The 20,054-nt window shown below is 55.4% G+C and overlaps 1 protein-coding gene across 2 annotated transcripts; it reads right to left on the bottom strand.

The window, feature by feature from the left end:
- Positions 1-1,021: 1,021 nt before the first annotated feature.
- GNG12 (G protein subunit gamma 12) lies at positions 1,022-19,720 on the bottom strand. Of its 2 annotated transcripts, none has more exons than XM_038144913.1 (4): positions 19,624-19,720; positions 12,095-12,152; positions 2,905-3,021; positions 1,022-2,052 (listed from the first exon to the last, which is right to left on the bottom strand). In XM_038144913.1, the coding sequence occupies exons 3-4, from the start codon at positions 2,998-3,000 to the stop codon at positions 1,927-1,929; spliced, it is 222 nt and encodes a 73-aa protein (XP_038000841.1). In that variant the 5' UTR covers positions 3,001-3,021; positions 12,095-12,152; positions 19,624-19,720; the 3' UTR covers positions 1,022-1,926. The 2 variants fall into 2 exon arrangements, with proteins under 2 accessions (XP_038000841.1, XP_038000843.1); XM_038144915.1 differs by having other exon boundaries at positions 2,905-3,024; positions 19,624-19,702.
- Between the last annotated feature and the right edge of the window lie 334 nt (positions 19,721-20,054).

The following is a 20,054-nucleotide window of genomic DNA, read 5'->3' as shown; positions in this document are numbered from 1 at the left end:
TTTCTCCCCAGATCAGCCAGCTTGGCCAAGGAGACGAGGGGCAGCCCAGTGATGCACCGTGGTGGGGTCTCACCATGGGTTTCTCCCAGCACCTGTGGATGCAATGGTTTCATTTCTCCTTTTTAAAAAAATCAGCGAGGGCAGAGTCTGCATTTCCCCCAGATTTTACAATTCCTGCTCCTTCTGGGGGTATTGATGGTAAAAAGCAAAGTGCAAACATAACCACTCCAGATTTCAGTGTACATTGCATTTCAAAAATGGCAAGTTTACCAAAAAATCTCCATTAAATGCTGCCAGATTTGGGCAGCTGCGCTGGATGGCCAGGCAGGATCCCACATCTGGATCAGCACCCTGCCACGAGCTTTGCTGAAATGCAGACACCAAAACAGCCCCGCAGCCCCACGGCGACCTCAAAGCAAACAAAAAAAAAAAAAAAAAAAAAAAAAAATTCCAATTTCTTCCCGGATTCCTGGGGAAACAACCAGCAAGAGCTCGAGGCTCCTTCCCTCCCCACAGCCCACCTGCAGCTGGGCACAGCTGGACTGCCCTCAGCCCTGCAGCCCCCGCTGAGCAATTAACAGAGCTCATTAATCCTGGCCAGGGCTGGGACAGACAGACACAGGCACGCTGAAGGGGAATTAGCGCAGAGCCACGCTGCTGGCTTTTTCAACTGCCACTAGGAAAACACTGTGATTACAAAAACAATTGGCAGGGCAAGCAGCAGCTTTCTCTGTCGGGCTGATTTTCGGGGCTCTGCCGAAGAGATTTGTCAAACAAAGTTGAGTTTTTTTTATTCTGTATCAAAAGTGGGTCTATAATTCCGTGCAGAAATGACAAACGTGCAACGAAAGTGACAAGTGGCTCATGAATTCTGCAAATATCCTCCCAGAAATGCAGGGCTCTGGCAGATGACTGCAGCTGCCTGCACAGAAGGACATTTGCAGCCAGCTGAAGGCAGGATTATTTTTGAACCCTTCCAATTTTGCTGTTAATACATAAAGTTTATGTATCTACACACACACACGGAGAAAGACTTTTTTATTATGTGTATATATAAAATATATACTAGATGGAAAGGCCCTCAATTATAGATGCATAACCACAAGCTGGAGCTAATTTGGCATTTTTCCTGTTTAAAAATGGATTTTTTTTATAAAAACGAGTCAAGTTCTGACTCCCTGCTCAGAAGCCAGCTGGGATTGGGAGCGAGGGCAGCGTTCCTCCAGCTCTGCCAGGGCACTTCCAGCCTCTCTTCCTTTTCTCATTTCTTTGAGGGTGTGTTTTACACCAACACAGGTGTTTCATTCGAGAAGAAAACACAGCAGAATCCAAGCTGGAAATTGTGCTTTTCCAACTCATGGAAAGCAGGGAAAGCATCTCTGATTCCCAGCTCCATCCGTGGAAAGCCCTGGGATGAGAGGCCAGCGGGAGGAAGGCTGAGGCAGAGCTCCCCGGGGCTCCCCAGCAGCTGCTACAATCGTTTTGCAAGGTAGATTTTGCTAGAAAATGCACTTGAAGCGTGCCTGTGCACAAACAGGTGCTGCCAGCACAGGCACAACCCAACCCCCACCCCCCAAAAAAAAAAAAAAAATCCATAATTTTATATTATAAAATGTAAACCCAGTGATTCCATCAGGTCTCTACAGCTTCGCTTCATCTGCAAAGCTCAGGCAACTTTGGTCGTGCTGGAGTTGGCAAATGCCACCAGGACCCCCCTGGAGCCCATTCCCTTGGCCAGGACAGACGGGGATTGAGTCAGAAAGCTCCTAAGAGGGACAGGGACGAGCAGGAATGCCTTGGGGAGCTGAGGGAATGCTCAGGGCAGGCTCAGGGAGTGCCCACGGGGTGCAGGTACCTGGGGGAGTGGTGGTGCTCGGCCCGGCCGGGCTGGGCTGCAGGGGCTGGGCAGCAGGAGCTGCCCCTGTCCTATAACAAGACGCAGGTTTTCTTGTCCTTGAAGGGGTTCTCCGAGGCCGGGATCCCCATCAGCAGCGGGTCCTTCTTGGCGTGCTCCTCGCAGTACAGCATGAGGTCGGCCGAGGCCTTGGACACCTGCGGGGCACAGGAGGTCAGCACAAGGGGGGATTGCCATGGAAGTGGCACCAAAACCCCCCCCAGGGGGGTGGGCTCGTTCTGCAGGGCTCTGTCTGCTGTTTGGTCCACGGGGAACGAGGGAAAGGAGGCAGCCTGGTGCTCCCGGGGCCGGCTGTGACTCCAGGCACGGAGAGGCTCCCACGGGGAACTGGGAACCACCAGGAGGGGCCTCACCCCCCCAGCAGAAACCAGCTGGTTCCTAACCACAACACACTCCGAGTGCTTCCTCACCTACCGACTCTTACCGTACCAGAAACACCTGAAAGCCAACCATCTATAACTCCCCCTCATCCTTCCCAGTTCCGTTTCTCCAAAGCATCTCATCCTTTTTTACAAAGCCACCCTTTAGAACTTGTTTCTAGCTCCATTTCCCCCTCAGCAGTATCTGTCCTACTCTGTTCCCAGATCAACATTTCCTATCTCCAAGTTTGCATACAAACACACACTGTGTGAGCCTTCTGCCAGAACTTTAGGAATTCTCTGCAAATCCATTTCCCACAGGGCTTCCAAATCATTCCTGAGGCATTTTCATCTCTCCTGGAGTGACAGGACAAGGGGGAAGAGCTTCCCGCTGCCAGAGGGCAGGGCTGGGTGGGATACTGGGCCGCAAGAAGTGGATTTATTATTATCTATTATTATTATTTATTATTATTTATCATTATTTATTTGGATTTGTTGAGCTTTGAGGGGGTGAAACTGATCCGGGGGTGCACACAGACACCAAACACAGGGAGACACCCTGTTATCTCCCTGTCCTAGAGCCAGGAGGGGAAACAGGAGGGGCAGGAGGGGGCAGGAGGCTGTGCTCACCTTTATCCTCTCGATGGAGGCCTCTATCCTGAGCTGCTGCACGGTCCTGCGGGCCTGGGCGATGTTGTTGCTCGTGGTGGCTGTTTTGCCTGACATTTTCAGGGCAGCAGGGAGGCTCTGCTTGGGAAGACAGGGGGTTGTTATTCCAGAGGGCAGCACGGCACCCTGAACTGCTGCTGCATGCAGGCACCCGCCACACGCCGCAAAAAGCGATTTTTAAATATTATTATTATTGCATCCAACAGGACCCATCGGCCAGAAAACAACCCTGCAGGTAAAGCAAGCTCCAGAGAAAGGCGTGGAGCTGCTGTGCTGTCAGATTAGGCCCTTTTCTGACCAGAGATGGGGCAACTGAGGGGTGTTTAAAAAGCTTTTATTCCGTTTTCAGTCTCGTGAGAAGGCCGAGACAACACAGATGTTAGAATCACAACCAGAGGCTGACTATTTTATATGCTTGAGAATTCTCTACAAATTCATTTCCCACATTGTGCAGCTTTCTGAGGCTGTGGCACAGCTTGGGCCACTGGACCCCCCCTGCACAGCTTCCCCTGGGCTTCCAGGGATCCCAGAGGGTTCTGGAAAGCCACAAGGTCCCTGGGAGCTGCCCCAGGGGAGGGGACAAGCTCCTGAGCCCAGCAGAGTGAGAGCGAGGAGTGAGCCAGCATGGAACCACGGGATATTGGGGCTGGAAAAGCTCTCTCATCCAGTCCAAGCACTGCCAAGGCCACCCCTGCCCCATGTCCCCAGGTGCCACATCCACAGGGATTTCAATCCCTCCAGGGCTGGGGAACCCTTCTGGGCAGAAACACCATCCTGATCCCAGCAGCCCTGGCTGGATCCCTACCTTAGGCTCAGTCCTGAGCATCCCAGGCCAGGCTGGACACTGGGAGCAGCCCGGGACAGTGCCAGGTGTCCCTGCCACGGCAGGGGTGGCACTGGGTGGGCTTTGAGTTCTCTCCCAACCAAACCAGAGCGGGATTCCAAATTCTTCAGCTCTGCAGGAATCTTCAGCCCAGCCCTGCCCGTGTCCCTGCCAGCATCCCAGCAGGCTCCAGCAGGGCTCTGCTGGCTTTGCCCAGCTCCAGGAGATAAGGGGAGCTGGGTTTGAACCCATTGTGTGTGTGAACCCCTCCTGTGCCTGAATCTTTCCTGTTTCTGAACCCCTCCTGTCTGACCCCTCCTGTGCCTGAACCCCTCCTGTATTTAAACCCCTCCTCTGCCTGAACCCATCCTGTGTCTGACCCCTCCTGAGTGTGACCCCTCTGTTTGAACCCCTCCTGTGTCTAAACCCTTCTGTATTTGAGCCCCTCCTGTGTCTGACCCCTCCTCTGGTTTGAACCCCTCCTGTATTTGAGCCCCTCCTGTTTCTGAATCCCTCTGGTCTGACCCCTCCTGCGCCTGAACCCCTCCTGTGTGTGAGTCCCTCGTATGTGTGAACCCCTCCTGAGTGGGACCCCTCTGTTTGAACCCCTCCTGTGTCCAACCCTTCTGTATCTGAGCCCCTCCTGTGTCTGACCCCTCCTCTGAACCCCTCCTGTGCCTGAACCCCTCCTCTGTTTGAACCCCTCCTGTATCTGAACCCCTCCTCTGTTTGAACCCCTCCTGTGCCTGAACCCCTCCTTTGTGACCCCTCCTCTGAACCCCTCCTGTATTTGAGCCCCTCTTGATTCTGAATCCCTCCAGTCTGACCCCTCCTGTGTCTGATCTCTCCTGTATTTGAACCCCTCCTGTGTCTGACCCCTCCTGAGTGTGACCCCTCTGTTTGAACCCCTCCTGTGTCCAAACCCTTCTGTATCTGAGCCCCTCCTGAGTGACCCCTCCTCTGTTTGAGCCCCTCCTGTTTCTGAACCCCTCCTGAGTGACCCCCCTGCTCTGCATGACCCCGGGCAGCTCCGTGCCCTTTCCCTTTGGAGCAGCCCTGCAGGGCTCGGGTTTCTGTCACCCAGCCTGGCAGCAGGGCTGTGTGCCAGTGCCAGCCCAGCGGGCTGGGAACAGCGTTTTCCTGCTCCTGCTTGCAGGGGACATTCCTCGGAAAAGCTTTGGGCAGAGCAGCTCCCAAGGGGCAGGAAACGCCGGGGGAGGGACATCCACTCGGATCTGGTGCCACTAAAAGCTCATTTCCTGCAGTAAAGAGATCCCCCTGCCGATCCAAGGATGCTCCAAGCCTTGTCCCACCTGGCCTTGGGCACTGCCAGGGATCCAGGGGCAGCCCCAGCTGCTCTGGGAATTCCATCCCAAACCCTCCCCAGGAACAATTCCCAATTCCCAATCTCCCATCCATGCCTGCCCTCTGGCACTGGGAGCCATTCCCTGTGTCCTGTCCCTCCCTCCCTTGTCCCCAGTCCCTCTGCAGCTCTCCTGGAGCCCCTTGAGATGAAAAATGAATTTTCCCAGCAGGAAACTCCAGCAGGCACTGCTGGGTTCAACAGGGGCTGTGCCCATGGGCCCCAAAGCTGGGGTATCTCTGGGATAACCAGGAGCTGTTCCACACGCACACAAAGCACGGATCCACCACAAACGGAGCCCAAAGTCCCAGCCCAGCCCCTGCAGTTTCCCCTCACAATATTCAAAACCTGCAGTGTGAAAAGCCCAACACGCAGCAATTAATTTTTATCCAGTAACAAATGCAGCTCTGAGAGGACAGTTCAGGAGCTGCCAATTCCTCTAACTTTAGTACTCTTTTTTTTTAAGGTTAAAAAAGTTGCAAAATTAAAAGATAAACCATTATCCTCTCATTTAACTGGGGAAAGGCCACACTCAGCCTTCCCTCCCCCAGCCCCAAACCCCCTTGTGCCACTGGAGCTGTTGGATTCTCGGGATCCCTTCCCACCCTACATGGATTGACCTCCTTAGGAAACTTCCAGTGCTTATTTTCCCAGCTGCTTAGCTTTGTTAATAATTGAGATGTTTGGAAAAAACAAACCAAAACAAAGCAAGCCAAACCGTAAGATTTGAAAATTAAATTGCTGCGTTTGCCCATCTCCAAACAACCACGAGATTTAATAGCCCTCCTAAGATTACTAAATCTCTTCTGCAGGGAGATTTACAACAACTAGGTCAGCTCCCAATAAATCTGTTTTCCTTCCCAGCTCCTGGCGATGGATCCGAGCTGCTGCAGCCTGGGATTTCTCCCAGGGCACCCTGGACTTCCCAGAACTCCCCAGATTTAAACTGGAGGTGCCAGAATTCTGCAGAACGTGGGGGTCCAGAGCCCCGGGCAGGGTTTGCTGGGCTTGGAGGATCTGCCAGGAGAAGAAGCTGCTCCCTGCAGAAACAACCCCTCGGCTGGAGAGGGCACAGCTCTGATTTCTAGGAAATGATCCCTGGTGCTCAGCAGGCAGCCCTGAGAGCCTCCTTCCCTTGGGATCCCTGGTGTCCTAGCACTCCCAGTCCCAGCTCCTCCTTCTGTGCTAAATGCACCAAAAATTAACTTTCAACAAGTTTTTCCGTTCACCACCCAAACCAAAACGTGGCTGGAGATCCAGGCCAGGCTGGACTCTGGGGCTTGGAGCCACCTGGGGCAGTGGGAGGTGTCCCTGTCCTGGCAGGGGTGGCTCTGGATGGGATTTCAGGTCCTTTCCAGCCCAAAGCATTCCAGGATTTTCTGCTGTGACCTCACGCTGCTCCAGGGAGGAGGGGGTTCCCTGTAGGGACACTGGTGACAGCCTCGGTCCCCTGGGCGTGACAAAGCTGAGCAGGACCCAGGCTGGTGGTGACAGAGATTCCCAAAGCCCAGAGCAGCTGCAGGCACGGCTGCAACTCTCCCTGGGGTCTGACTCAGAGCCTAAAAGCAGACGAAAGATCAGACCCAGCACAGCCTCCCCTGGCCACCACCCTGCCATGGCAGGGCCACCTCCCGCTGCCCCAGGTGCTCCGAACCCATCCAGCCTGGCCTGGGACACTGCCAGGGATCCAGGGGCAGCCCCGGCTGCTCTGGGCACCAGTGCCAGGCCTGCCCACCCTGCCAGGGAAGGATTTGTCTCTCATTTACCCGCTGCAAACTGCACAGGAGGGTTCCCACCAGCCGCACTCTGCCGGGGAGCGACAAAACCACAGGAAACTTCCAGGGCACTTCCTGCAGCCACACACCTGCTCTTCTTCCTTTCCCGAAACACCTGCAGGCAGGCGGAGCTGCCCCTCTTGCAGAGAAAAGCCCTGTTTTTCCAGGCCTTGCCCTATTTCTTTCCCCAGGCTTTAGGTAACGAGGTTGCCATGCAGCAGATCCCCAGATCCGCCTGGGCTGGCTGCCAAGGCCCAGCTCCAGTGGGATAATTAAACTCTGGACTGTCTTATTTACTCTCTTAGATCCAGGACTTGTGAGGCACCTGCTGAGTGAAAGGTAATTAAATCAGCCCTGCTAAAGCAGGGCTGGGGATCTGCTGGAAATCCCAGCAGCTCTGCCTGGAACACAGCTCCCAGTTTGCTCCAGTTACGCCAAGCCAGCTCCTGCTGGAGCAGCCAAGCCTGGCTGGCAGCAGGATAAAGCCTCAGAGGCCTCTTGTAACTGCTTCTTTGAAATAAAACTGATTTTGAGGTGAATAACTCAGAGTTTGGATCAGCAGAGCAGGCTGGGCAAAATACAAACCAACACCAGTGACAATGACAGCACCTGCAAGTGTAACACGCTGCCAGCCCCTGGTTTGTTTTCCAGCCCTGGTTTTCCAGCCCCTGGTTTGTTTTCCAGCCCTGGTTTTCCAGCCCCTGGTTTTCCTGCTCCTGGCTTTCCAGCCCTGGTTTGTTTTCCAGGGCTGCCAGCAGGGATCTAAAGTTACAGCTGATCTGCAAATGCAGGTTCCAAAGGCCTCTCCAGAGCCACCGGAGCCCTGCTGGGGAGGCTGGAAAGAAGGATGGATGGGCCCAACTCGCCAAGGAAAGGGCAGGAAAAGGACATGGGGTGTTCCCAATGTCCCCACCGACCCTGCTCCCCTGGTGTGGGTGCCCTGCAGGCCCATGGGGTGGCAGGGAGCCCCAGGAGTCACTGCTGCTGCTGCTGCAGGGAATCCACGCTGGAGCAGCTCCAGCCTGGAAATGTTTGGATGCTGCTGCCTGATAAACCAGAAACAATCTCCACGCTGGGAATGATCCCACTTCTCCTAAATACACAGGAATAGGGGCAAAAGAGGGAAACAAGCAGCTGGACAAGCTCAGAGCTGCTGCTCCCAGCTCATTCCCAGCCCCGAGCTCGAGCTGGAGGTGCTGCAGGTTTCCCAGTGACACCATTCCCAGTCCTGCAAACTCCCTGCCGTTTGCTGGGAGAGTTTGGAGCTGGCTCTGGTTTGTCACCACCTCTGACACAGGCTCTGGCTGCTGCTCCACAGCCCTGCCTGCAGAACCACGCTGCTCCCTCCTTCCTCCCTGGCGTGCTTTCATCCCGCTGCCTTCAGCTGGCACCCTGCAAACAATTTGGGAATAACACCAGCAAACCCCAAACCCCAACTCCAGCTGCCTCCTCTGAGCGACTCACACCCCCCAGGCCTCACAGGAATAAGAAGAATAAAATTTTGCTTCTGCAAATGCAGGGATTTGTTGGGCAGGAAGGCGCTGGGAGGAGGAAGACGAAGAGGGGACGCATGGGGTGCCACCAAGCTGAGGGAAATCCTTGTGGAGAACAAAGAGAAGGAACCCCAAAGGCCCCTGGAGGGGTGGCACGAGCAGGGGGTGACGGCAGAGCCCTCGTGCCCCCCTCCAGGAGCAGGGCAGCTGTGGGGTGAGGCTCCCGTGGTCTCGGGGTGCTCTGCACGTGCTGCACTCCGGGAGCTCTGCGGGGGCCAGCGGCTGGTCGGGACTTGAACGCTGGGGGTTGGCTTTCCTGCAGGGCACCCTCGGGAGCTCAGGGTTTGTCATGACTTGCAGAACCTGAAAACGCTCCCAGTCCAAGCCAGGAGGCCACTGCTGGCACTGAAGGTGGGGGCAGGAATAAACAGCTGAGCTCCGAGCAGGCACTGGAGCACAGCCACAGCCACAGCTGGAGCAATGCCACAGCAGCAGCACAAACTCTCTGCACTGTGACATTCCCCGCTTTTGATCTCGGATTTTTTAGGCCTCCAGTGGAAGAATCTGTGGAGGAATCTCAGTGTGCCTGGCTCTGTTTCCAGCCCAGGTGCTGCAGAGGATTTGGAGGTGCAGTGAGAGCAGAGGTGTCCCCCTGGTCCTGCACACCCCGGAGCACAGCAGCAGCTGGAACGAGGACACCCAGGAAGGGTGGGAGAGGCACAGAGAGCCCAGCAGGAGGGGGGAAGGAGCAGCCAAGGGATGCCCCTGCCCGCCTGAAACCCAAATGGCCCTCGGGGCTGCTGCTTCTCCCCAGCAAGGACGTGCCTTGCCCTGGCAGGACCAAGGATTTTGGAAAGGACTTGGGAAGCCTGGATGATTATTCAGGGTGGAAAAGGAGTGGAAGGGCTGGCGTGGAGGGGAGCACCCTGAGCTGGGTGCCTGCAGCACCTCTGGGAAGGCTGGGTGCCATCGCCACCCCAAAGCAAACCCTGCAGCCCCGGGACCTGCTGGCACCTGCACTGGGGAGCACTGGGAGCAGGCAGGCACGTCCCAGTGCAGAGGGAAAGGGGAAGGGGAAAGGAGGAAGGGGAAAGGAGGAAGGGGAAAGGAGGAAGGGGAAAGGAGGAAGGGGAAAGGAGGAAGGGGAAAGGGGAAAGGAGGAAGGGGAAAGGAGGAAGGGGAAAGGAGGAAGGGGAAAGGGGAAAGGAGGAAGGGGAAAGGAGGAAGGGGAAAGGAGGAAGGGGAAAGGAGGAAGGGGAAAGGAGGAAGGGGAAAGGAGGAAGGGGAAAGGGGGAAGGGGGAAAGGGGGAAGGGGGAAAGGGGGAAGGGGGAAAGGGGGAAGGGGGAAAGGGGGAAGGGGGAAAGGGGGAAAGGGGGAAGGGGGAAAGGGGGAAGGAGGAAGGGGAAAGGAGGAAGGGGAAAGGAACTCCAGCCCAAGAGCCCATCCCGGCCAGGCAGAGCTGCTCCCTGCCATGCTGCCAGCCCGGTTCTTGCAGCAGCCCAGGGGAAAGCCCAGGGCTCTGCCGGCCCAGCGCGGGGCCGTGCTGACACCCAGTGGAAGCACCGCAGCTGGAACCTTTTCCTTCTGCCGAAGACAATGGAAAATGGACCTGGGCAGCAGGAAAACAGGAAACTGAGGGTGAAGTAAAGCAGGGATTCGGGATGCTTTTGGGTCGGTTCTCTTCTGATGGTGTTTTTGTCCCATCCCTGGCAGTGCCCAAGGCCAGCTTGCAGCAGCCTGGGACAGTGGGAGGTGGCCCTGCCCACGGCAGGGGTGGCACTGGATGGGCTCCGAGGTCCCTCCCAGCCCAAACTCTGGAATTTCACGATCCTTCTTCCCCACACAGCGAGCAGAGAGACGAGTGGTGCAATATTCCACAGATTCCTGGGAGCACCCCGAGCCACTCCTGCCCTTTGCAGACCGAACACAACAGCCACAGTGCAAACTTCCCAGGAAAAATGGCAACAGGGGTCACCCATGACCTCCCTGCTCCCATCACGGGGAAGGAGAAGGATTTTTCCACACCTACCCCAAACCAAGCTGTCAGTAGCAGCTCCTTGGTTGAGCAGAAGGGCTGGATTTTTAAGCAGAACTGCACTTTAAACAAGCCGGGATTTTTAAACAGGACTCAGGTGAGATTTACAGGCACAAATATTTTACATGCACTAGAAGAAGTTTAGGTTTGGTGAAAGAAAGCAAGATCCTCCCCAGACAAGATCCAGCCTCTGGAAAAGGAAAACTGGAGCATGTGGCAGCATGTGGCACCACCTGCAGTGGTTTTGGGGAGAATGGGGCTGCTCTGGGGTGCACCACAGCTTGGACTGGGGGAGCTCAGGCAGCTCAGACTTCAAACCCAATTCTGCAGCAGAAAAGGTCCAGCAAGGCCCAGCTCTGCTGCCATTCCCTCCTGGAGGAGGTGCAGCAGCCAGGGCTGCATGAAAATTGGGAATTGTGGCAGATGCAGCTGGTTTGCACAGGGTGCCTGTCAGTGCAAACACAGAATAAAGCCCCTTAAAGCACAGAACATCCATTTGTGATGTTCCCTCCTTCAGAGAACTTACACTAGAGAGTACTGAGAGAGTCTACAGCAGAGATTTTTTTTAATTTATTATAAATAATGCTGCCAGTGTCTTAATTGGGGATTAAAATCCTTAATGGTGTGAAATGAAAGGAAACAGACAACTCCCAAGACCTTCAATTTGACTTGGTGTTCTGGGTGTTTAATTAAGGCTGTGCTCCTGCACAAGCTCCCCTTCCCAAGTTATTCCAGCAGCATCCCGCTGATCAAACTGGGCTGCAGCTCCCTTTGATTTCCAAAGGCAGCCCCCAGGGTGGGATTCTGTCAAACCCAACGCACATTTTGGGAGAGGAGCAGTGGAAAAACCTGCTTTTGATTTCCTCTGCATTTCTCCTGACTTCGCTTCTCGTGCCTTTAGCACACGCAAGAAGCGACTTTTAGATCAAGGCTGCTCTGAAAAACATCTGAGCAGTGCTATTTTAGAGACATCAGCCTGAAGCCACTGGAAAGGCAATGAACTGCAGGGCAGCCTCTCCCCAGAAGGTCCCTGCTCCTCCCCGCAGGGAAAAGAGGGGAAAACTCCAAAGAGACATTTGCAAAGAGACTTTCAGCTGCATGAAAATCAGGCTGCAAAGCAGGAGAGGGCTGTGCTGAAAGCTCCAGCCTGGCCCCAGGCTCTGTGACCTTCAGCAGATTCTTTGTCTGGCACAGATAAAGCCTGGGATGCTCTGGGGAGAGCCCTGCGGGGCTCAGCTCCAGAAACTGGGGAGGTGGGAAGGATTTCACCTCCTCCTTGGCTGCAGGAATTTATCCAGGTGCCTGTTTTTAAGGATGGAGGGAATATAGAATAATTTGCATTTTTTGATGATCAAACAAAACACATGTAGCAAAGAGAGAAATGATGAAGATTTAGGGACTGGTAAGAAATTTCCCCTGATCAGGGGACTAAACAAGGAAAAGCTTAATTTCTGTGGGAAAAGCAGGTTTTTCTGCACCCTGAACTCAACCCAAAAGCAGTCAGGCAGTTAAAATAATGAGGTGAAAAGTGTCAGCAATCCTGCCAAGGACTTTACATTTGTTCTGCTCCAGAATAAAATTAAATCACCAGGGTTTGGGACCTGTCATGCTGCTTTGTATTTTGCAGGAAATAAAAGAACCAGAGCGGACTGGAAACTCACCTACATAGGCAGACCTGCTCCCTGTCCAGCTTGCCTTGATTTTATCGGTGTAATGGTCCTGAAACAAGAATGAAATCAAAATTACAAGGATTTCACAGTGCAAGAAAGCCAAAGCTGGGGGGGTTGGTACTTGTGCCTTAATTCTAATCACAAAAACAATATTTTGAGATTGGAAAATCCACCTCAAACTTGAAGCAGCCTGGGGTAGTAAAAGGTGTCCCTGCCCAAGGCAGGGGGTGGGACTGGATGGGATTTAAGGCCCCTTCCAACCATTCCAGGATTACTTTGTCCCTGGAGACTCGGAGCTGTCAGCCTGCAGTGATGTGTCCTCACAGCTGGGTGTAAATCAGTGCCTAAACAAATCTGAGAGCTCACATTCCCTGCGGAGGCCTTGCACACCCTGAGAGGATCCTGGAATTGTATCAGCCCTCGTATCCTGGAGCCCCTTCAGGCCCTGGCAGGGGCTCTGAGCTCTCCCTGGATCCTTCTCCTCTCCAGGTGAGCACCCCCAGCCCCCTGAGGGAGACGGGAACCATCGGGTGATGGGAATTGCGTGAGAGCAGGAGCAGGGAGGGGATTTACAAGTGAAATCAGCCTTCCCTTCGCTCTGCTGGCTGTGCTGCTGCTCGGTCCCTGCAGCTCACACACAGGCGTGCGCCGGGCTCCAGCAGCTCACAATTCCCGTGGGACCCTCTGCTGGGACTCCCAGAGCAGGTCCCCAGCGTGGCACTGGGACCAGAGGCACTTCCTGCGCTGGCACAGGCAGGGCACAGCCGGATCCAGGGCTGCCACTGACAATTCAGCCTCTGGGATGAATCCAGCCTGCGCTGCCAGCCCTGGCACCCAGCCCTGGAGCTGCTCCGTGCCCAAGCCGCCACAGCCACCCCCTTCCCTCATTCCCAGGGAAGGAGGAGGGGAAAGCCCACCTGACATTCCCCAGGGATGGCCCTGAGCGAGGCAGGCAGCTGAGGGGATTTACTTGTGGGGGATTTTGGAAGGAATTGGACACGGGACTTCTGAGTTGTTTTTGATGATGTGGTTTGTTTTCCTTGTCTTCTGCATGGGCAGGAAGGGTGAGTTTGGCTCATATCATTACAACACGGTTTCGAAGGTCTCAAGACCCTTAGTTAGAAGACTTTTTAAGGAGTTATTGACTAATAAAACACCGTCAACAAGGATATTTATGTTTTTGACTCAATATTTAAATATTTTGTTTTATGGACTCATGCTACAGTGTAAGCTCTTTTAGCCAATCATGGTATGACACACAAACCTACAGTGCTGCATTCTAAACTCTTTGTTTACTTCTGTAATTACTTTTATTTTTTCCATCTCTTAAACTCTAAACTTTCTTTTATTTAGCTTAACGTGTCTCTGCTTTAAACGACAAACCCACATTCTCACTTCTAGCAGCTCAGTTTGGGAGCCTTTCCCAAGGTCTCAGACCAAATGCTGGGTTTAATTCTAAGCTTTAGCTTACAAGCCCAAAGTTCTGAGAGTTCCCTGCATTCCAGATTCCAGCAGGCAGCACGGGCAGTATTCCCATTATAATCACACCCCACTTCCCATGCTGGAAACAGGATCACACTTTCAACAAGTGCTGGTCAAATCACTGTGTGGAGGAGGAAAATAAATTGTGTTAAGGACAGTCTGCCTTGCCACAGTCCTTGTCCCCGTGCCAGGCTTGTCCTGTCCACATCCAGCAAGGAAACCAAAATAAATAAATGTGACACGTAACCTCCTCCAGGGACGTGTGACTGCTGCACAGAATCAAAGCTGGAATGGAGAAGCTGCTGCTCTGCTTATCTGTGCAACATCCCAACCCGCTCACACCCCCTGGACGCTGCCAGGGAAAAACAAGAACAACTTCAAAATTGGCCTGTGCATCCTGAGGGGGATGCAAACGCAGCCACAACAACCAGGGAGAACCCGGAATGGTCTGGGCTGGGAGAGGCCTTCAGGATCAGCCAGCCCAAGCCCATCCACAGGGCTACAAGGAATGCTGGATGCCCTGGGAATGCTGGATGCCCAGAGCCACGTGTCTCCCCAGGAGCTGGAGGGACCCCCGCCACACTCCCACCTCCCGTGGGCACCCCCAGTGCTCCCCCCACCTTCCTGCTTCTACCTCCCTCCCGAAATCCCATGGAGAATCCCAGCACACCCCTGAGGAATTCTGTCACGGCCTCTGCTCTTTGTCATCGATGTCATGAGCTTTACAATTGGCCTGTGCACCCTGAGGGGGGTGCAAACGCAGCCACCACAACCAGGGAGCACCCGGAATGGTCCGGGCTGGGAGAGACCTTCAGGGATCAGCCAGCCCAAGCCCATCTGTAATTTCTGTAATTCACCTGAGCAGTAATTGCAGCTCCTGGGGCTGCCTTCCAGCCCAGAGCCACACTGATACTCCTGCCTAATCAAAGCTCCTATCAAACCACTCATAAAACCCACCAAGCCAGCATTGCTGGCATAGTTGGAGGCTGGAGTAATGCACCCCCTGCAAAAGCCCCACTCAGAGGCCAGGCCCTGCTCGGGAAGGAATAAATCAGGGACGGGCACGTGGGCTGAGGAAATTCCACAGCTGGATGGGTCCCAGTCCCTCTGGCCAAGGCTGGCAGCACCAGCCAGCTCCTCCTGCTCTGCAGGAGTTCCAGCTCCAGCTGGAGCATCCCTGCTCTGCAGGAGGAATCCCTTGCGAGTTCAGCAGCAACATGAACCAGATTCAGCTGGGACAAGGATGGTCCCTGTCCCTTTCTGCTTATCCCAGCTCCAAGCTCAGACCAAAATCCCTGACCTTGGCAGGGGGCTTGAAGCTACAAACAGAGCTGAAAATGTAATTTGGGATCTGCTCAAAATGATTCACAGAATCACAGACTGGTTTGGGCTGGGAGGAGCTCAAAGCTCACCTCATCCCAATCCCCTGCCATGGCAGGGACACCTCCCTCTGTCCCAGGCTGCTCCAGCCCCACTGTCCAGCCTGGCCTGGGCACTGCCAGGGGTCCAGAGCCTGCCCACCCTCACAGGGAGGAATTTCTCCCCAATATCTCGTCCAAACCTGCCCTAGTTTTCCCTTTTTATGGTAACCACCAATCCCTGATGTTTCCCTGGTTCAGGCAGCAAGGGCTGGGTCCCAGGACACCCCCTTGGCATTCTCCTGGAAACTGGGAGGGAGAATTTTCTCTCCTCAGCTTACAGCTCCAGGAAACTTCCTGGTTATGGGCGCTGGGGGAGGCTGGGCACAAGGAAAACCCTCCTTTAGATGGGAACGCCAGACAAAACCTCTCCCGTGAGCTCCCACTGGCTCTGCACAGGGAATGGCTCTGGAGAGCAAAGGGGTGATGGCACAGAGCAGCTGGATCAGGGCAGCAGCCTGGGAATGCAGGCTGGGAATGCAGGCTGGGAATGCAGGCTGCTCCCTTCCAGCAGGACTGAGATGGGCTTTTCCACCTCCAAACACCCCGAGAGCCAGGCTGGAGAACAGCCCCCGCACAGAGCAGGGCTCCTCGGAGCAGGGCAGGAGGGCTTGGGTCACACAGCCACTGCAAAGCCTGCCAAGAACTCACCTGTCCCTGCACAGCAGGATGGGAGAGCCAGGGAGAAGGGACGGGAGGACAAAGGGGGTAAACAAAGGGGGAGCAGGGCTGGCTCCCGCCTGAGCTGAGCCCAGTGCTTAAACAGGGAGCTGATGGCAGCGGCCTCAGCTGCTGCAGCACAAACAGCCCTCACAACACACTTTCTTCCCTCTCCCTCCTCCCCCTGGAACTCCAGCACATGCCAAGACGCTGATACGGACACAGGAAGCTGAATATAAACACATTGCCTGTTTTACCAAATATTCAAAGGAACACAACTAAAAATACTCAGCTGCTGGTGTCCAGGAACATCCCAAAGCTGTGATCCAGCCCCAGCCACGCTGCCTGGGGCTCCCAGGGATTTGGGGCACGCTGAACGCCAGGCCCCAGCTTTCAGAGAATCCCAAATGGCTGGAGTTGGAAGGGACCTAAAAGATCTTGTTCTGTTCCCTGCCATGGCAGGGACACCTCCCACTGTCCCAGGCTGCTCCAGCCCCGGTGTCCAGCCTGGCCTTGGGCACTGCCAGGGATCCAGGGGCAGCCCCAGCTGCTCTGGGCACCTGTGCCAGGGCTGCCCACCCTGCCAGGGAACAATTCCCAATTCCCAATATCCCATCCATCCCTGCCCTCTGGCAGTGGCAGCCATTCCCCATGTCCTGTCCCTCCCCTCCTGTCCAAAGTCCCTCTCCACCTTTCCTGCAGCTCCTCCAGGCCACACTGAGGTCACCCTAAAGCCTCTCCTCTCCAGGTGAACATTCCCAGCTCTCCCAGCCTTTCCTCCCAGCAGAGCTGCTCCATCCCCGGGATTATCCTGGTGCCTCCTCTGGATTCCCTCCAGCAGCTCCAGCTCCTTCCTCTCCTGAGGGTCCCAGAGGTGGAGGCATCTTCTGGTGATACCCCAGAAGATCCAGGAGTGGATCCTCTCCACCTGGCTGGAAGGGGCTCAGCAGCTCCCCACTAAGGAATGCTGGATCCCCAGGGCCACGTGTCACCCCAGGGGCTGGATGGACCCCCACCACACTCCCACCTCCCGTGGGTACCCCCAGTGCTGCCCCCACCTTCCTGCTTCTACCTCCCTCCCGAAAATCCCACGGAGAATCCCAGCACTCCCCAGTCACCCCGAGCACTTCTGTCACGGCCTCTGCTCCTTCTCACCAATCCTTGCAAGACACGGAATGGAAACTTTCTGCTTTTTTTTTTTCAGCTTTCTTTTTTTTCATCAGCGCTGTCTCACCCTTCCCAACTCCCCCCAGGTGATTCCTGGGAGCAGGAATGATGAGGGACCAGGATCTCCCAACGCTGAGTGCGGGGGAACGCTGAGGTTTGTAAAAATGAGCCCCAGCTGTGCAACAGGGCAAAATTCACCAAACAGCTGCACAACTCCAGCAGTGCAGCAACCCCAAGAGCCGCCACGCATCCGCAGCTCCCATTTCCCAAGAAAAACTCAGTCCACGACGACTTTCAAGAGCTGGGGGTGTTCCATCCCAATTGATGGAGTTTCCCTGCAAGTCCTGCCCCTGCTCAGGGGTATTTCTGTGCCAGCAGCCTCCCCCCATTCCCAGCGTTTGTGTAAGCACAGATGGAGTTGCAGCAACTCAATCCTCCCAGGAATCCGGCTGTGTGCCTGGGCCAGGGCCGTGCTGCTGCTTCCCTTGATAACTGCAAACCTTTGGAAACGATTCCCTCCGCCCCCGGCAGTGATCTCTGCTCCGGCAAAGGGGACAAAGGGGAAGGGCGAGCGCTCATGGGGCTGCAGCACGGATCCCTGCAGCAACGGGGATCTGCTTCCACAGCACAGTCACACAGGGACTCTGGGATCTGGGGAACTGTGGCCCGGGAAGGAGCCCCTTCCCAGCCCGGAGAGTCTGTGCAGCATCTCCCGCTCAGCGTCCCAGCAGCTCTTGCAGGGATGGAGCCACAGGAAAAGGAGGGAGAGGGATTTTCAAACAGGCATGGAGGGACAGGACACAGGGAGTGGCTCCCACTGCCAGAGGGCAGGGATGGATGGGAGATTGGGAAGGTGGCAGGCCCTGGAATAGAATTCCCAGAGCAGCTGGGGCTGCCCCAGGATCCCTGGCAGTGCCCAAGCCAGGCTGGAGCAGCCTGGGACAGTGGGAGGTGTCCCTGCCGTGGCAGGGGTGGCACAGGATGGGATTTAAGGTCCCTTCCAACCCAAACAGTCTTGGATTCTGGGATTCAACTGTGTTACCCCAGGCCCTGCTCCAGAGAACTCCACATGAACCTGGTTCGAATATTCCGAGTCTTTTTAGCAACAGGACCTAAAACCCTAAGAACTTTCAGTACTTTAAAAAGTTATCACACTATATTTGAAATAAAAACCATCCAAAACCTACAGCACAACTCACTAATTGGATTTAACACCAGCAAGACATGAGAGATCAGTTGTTCTGCTGCCTGGGAGCCCAAGAAACTCTTTCAGGGCAAGAGGAGGATTTCATCTTTCAAGGAAAAATCCCCCCTCAGCTGGGTGATTATGGAATGAGCTCGCCCTCAGCATCATTGCTCCTCTCTGGATTGATTGCTCCTTGATTAGAGAGATCCCAAATGCTGCGGTGCATCCCAGCCGGGATGGAATACAGGATTGAGGAGTCATTAACTCCACACTAATCCCTCCAGCTCATTTAGTGGCACTGAGCAGCACAAAATCCTGCCACTGTCCACCACTCTGCTCCCAGAACCGGGCCAACCCAGAATTTCCGAACCAACCCACACCCCAGGCAAACACACACAAGCAAGGTGTGCCTGGCCCTGGGGGTTCTGAGCCCATTAAACCCCTGGATAACCGCCTGGCAAACCGCTGGGAATTCCGTTTTGCTGCTTCCCAGCTGCCACACTAACCAAGTCACAGAATCATGGAATACCCTGAGCTGGAAGGGACCCTCGAGGATCATCAGGCCCAGCTCCTGGCCCTGCACAGGACGACCCCAAAATGTCACCCTGGCATTCCCAGGGGATCCGGGCAGTGCCCACCACCCCCTGCAGGAAGAACCTTTCCAAAACTCAGCCTAAACCCCTCCTGACACAGCTCCAGCTCCTTCCCAGAAACACCAGGCTAAAGCCACAATATAGACTCAAAACCTTCTTCCCCCCCACTCCCAAAAAAGAATTCAAGCTTGCAGTAGAGAATCGCGATTTTAAAGTTACTAAAGGAACCAGAAACTTCCAGGAGCTGGGCTCGATGATCCGTGTGGGTCCCTTCCAGCTCAGGATGTTCTGCAATTCCACGATTCCGAGCAAACCTATTACTGCAACAGGGCGTGTAATCTCAGTATCAACACGAAACCTCCTGGAATAATGACGCTTCCCACTAATTAACCTCCTTCCCACACTCGGCCCACAGCTCCCCGCACGTGGGAAACTTCCTCGGTCAAGCAGAGCTCCGCGATTCCAAGGAAAACCCACGGCCCGGCGGCTGGGAATGCTAAAACTGGGGAAATTGAAAGGAGTTAACTGAAAGCTGGGGTGCTCCCTGAGGAGCTGGAGCCGCCAGCTCTGGGTGTCCATCGGTGCCACGGGGAAGGTCCGGAGGGAAGGAGGCGAGAAGGAGACGGAAAGGAAGAAAAAAATGTGCCTAATTTAGGATTATTTTTGCCTGATTAAGCACGTTGTTTTTCACACTATTAAGCAGATTTTCCCTCATTCCCGCGCCACTTGTTGAACCCCACCACACCCCCGCGCTGCCTCCCGCCGGGAATCCCCCTCAGCACAACCCAAAAAATAATAAATCGCTTTAAAAACCCATAAAAAACTCCAAAGACGACCCAAAAGCAGCCAGGCACCGCTCGGGCCCCGCCCGCCCCGCCAGGCCCGGCAGCCCAAGGAGCCGGGATGGCGCTCCCCGCGGCTCTCGCGGGGCCGGGCGGGCTGTCCCGGCAGGCAGAGCTCGCTGTTGGCGCTGGGAACCCCCCCCTGTCCGGGATCCGGGATCCCGGGACTCACCGAGCGCCGCTCCCGGTGTCTCCACGGGCGACCGGAGCGGGAGCGGAGGCCACGCCCACCGAGCGAAGCCCCGCCCTATCCACAGCGGCCCCGCCCACCTCTCCGCGTGGCCCCGCCCCGCCCCGAACGGGGCGGGGCGGGGCTACGCGGGGAGGTGGGCGGGGCCAGGAGGGTGGTGGGCGTGGCCACTGCGTTCTCCCAAATCCATGCGGAATTCCAAAATCCAGTTCGTTTGGGAAGGGGCTGAGGGAGAAAAGCGTGAGCCCGAGGGATCGCAGCGCACGCGGGGCTCCTGGGGGGTGATGGTGGTAGAGGATCCGGCGGGGTGGAGGGGTCGGAGCGTGGAAATGCTGGGAATTTTGGGAGTTAGGGGGTTGTGGCGGTCGCCAGGGAGGGGCAGGTGTGGGATTTGCAAAGGCTTGCGTGCTGGC

This window comes from Motacilla alba, chromosome 8 (genome assembly GCF_015832195.1).
Source record: "Motacilla alba alba isolate MOTALB_02 chromosome 8, Motacilla_alba_V1.0_pri, whole genome shotgun sequence".
In the NCBI taxonomy this organism is placed as follows: Eukaryota; Metazoa; Chordata; class Aves; order Passeriformes; family Motacillidae; genus Motacilla; species Motacilla alba.
This window is presented reverse-complemented; position numbering and strand designations above follow the sequence as displayed.

Excerpts from the sequence above, each read along its gene's own strand:
- GNG12 (XM_038144913.1), bottom strand. The coding sequence starts at position 3,000 with ATGTCAGGCAAAACAGCCACCACGAGCAACAACATCGCCCAGGCCCGC. Across the intron at positions 2,053-2,904 it reads CCTCCATCGAGAGGATAAAG|GTGTCCAAGGCCTCGGCCGA; the intron begins GTGAGCACAGCC and ends TGTGCCCCGCAG.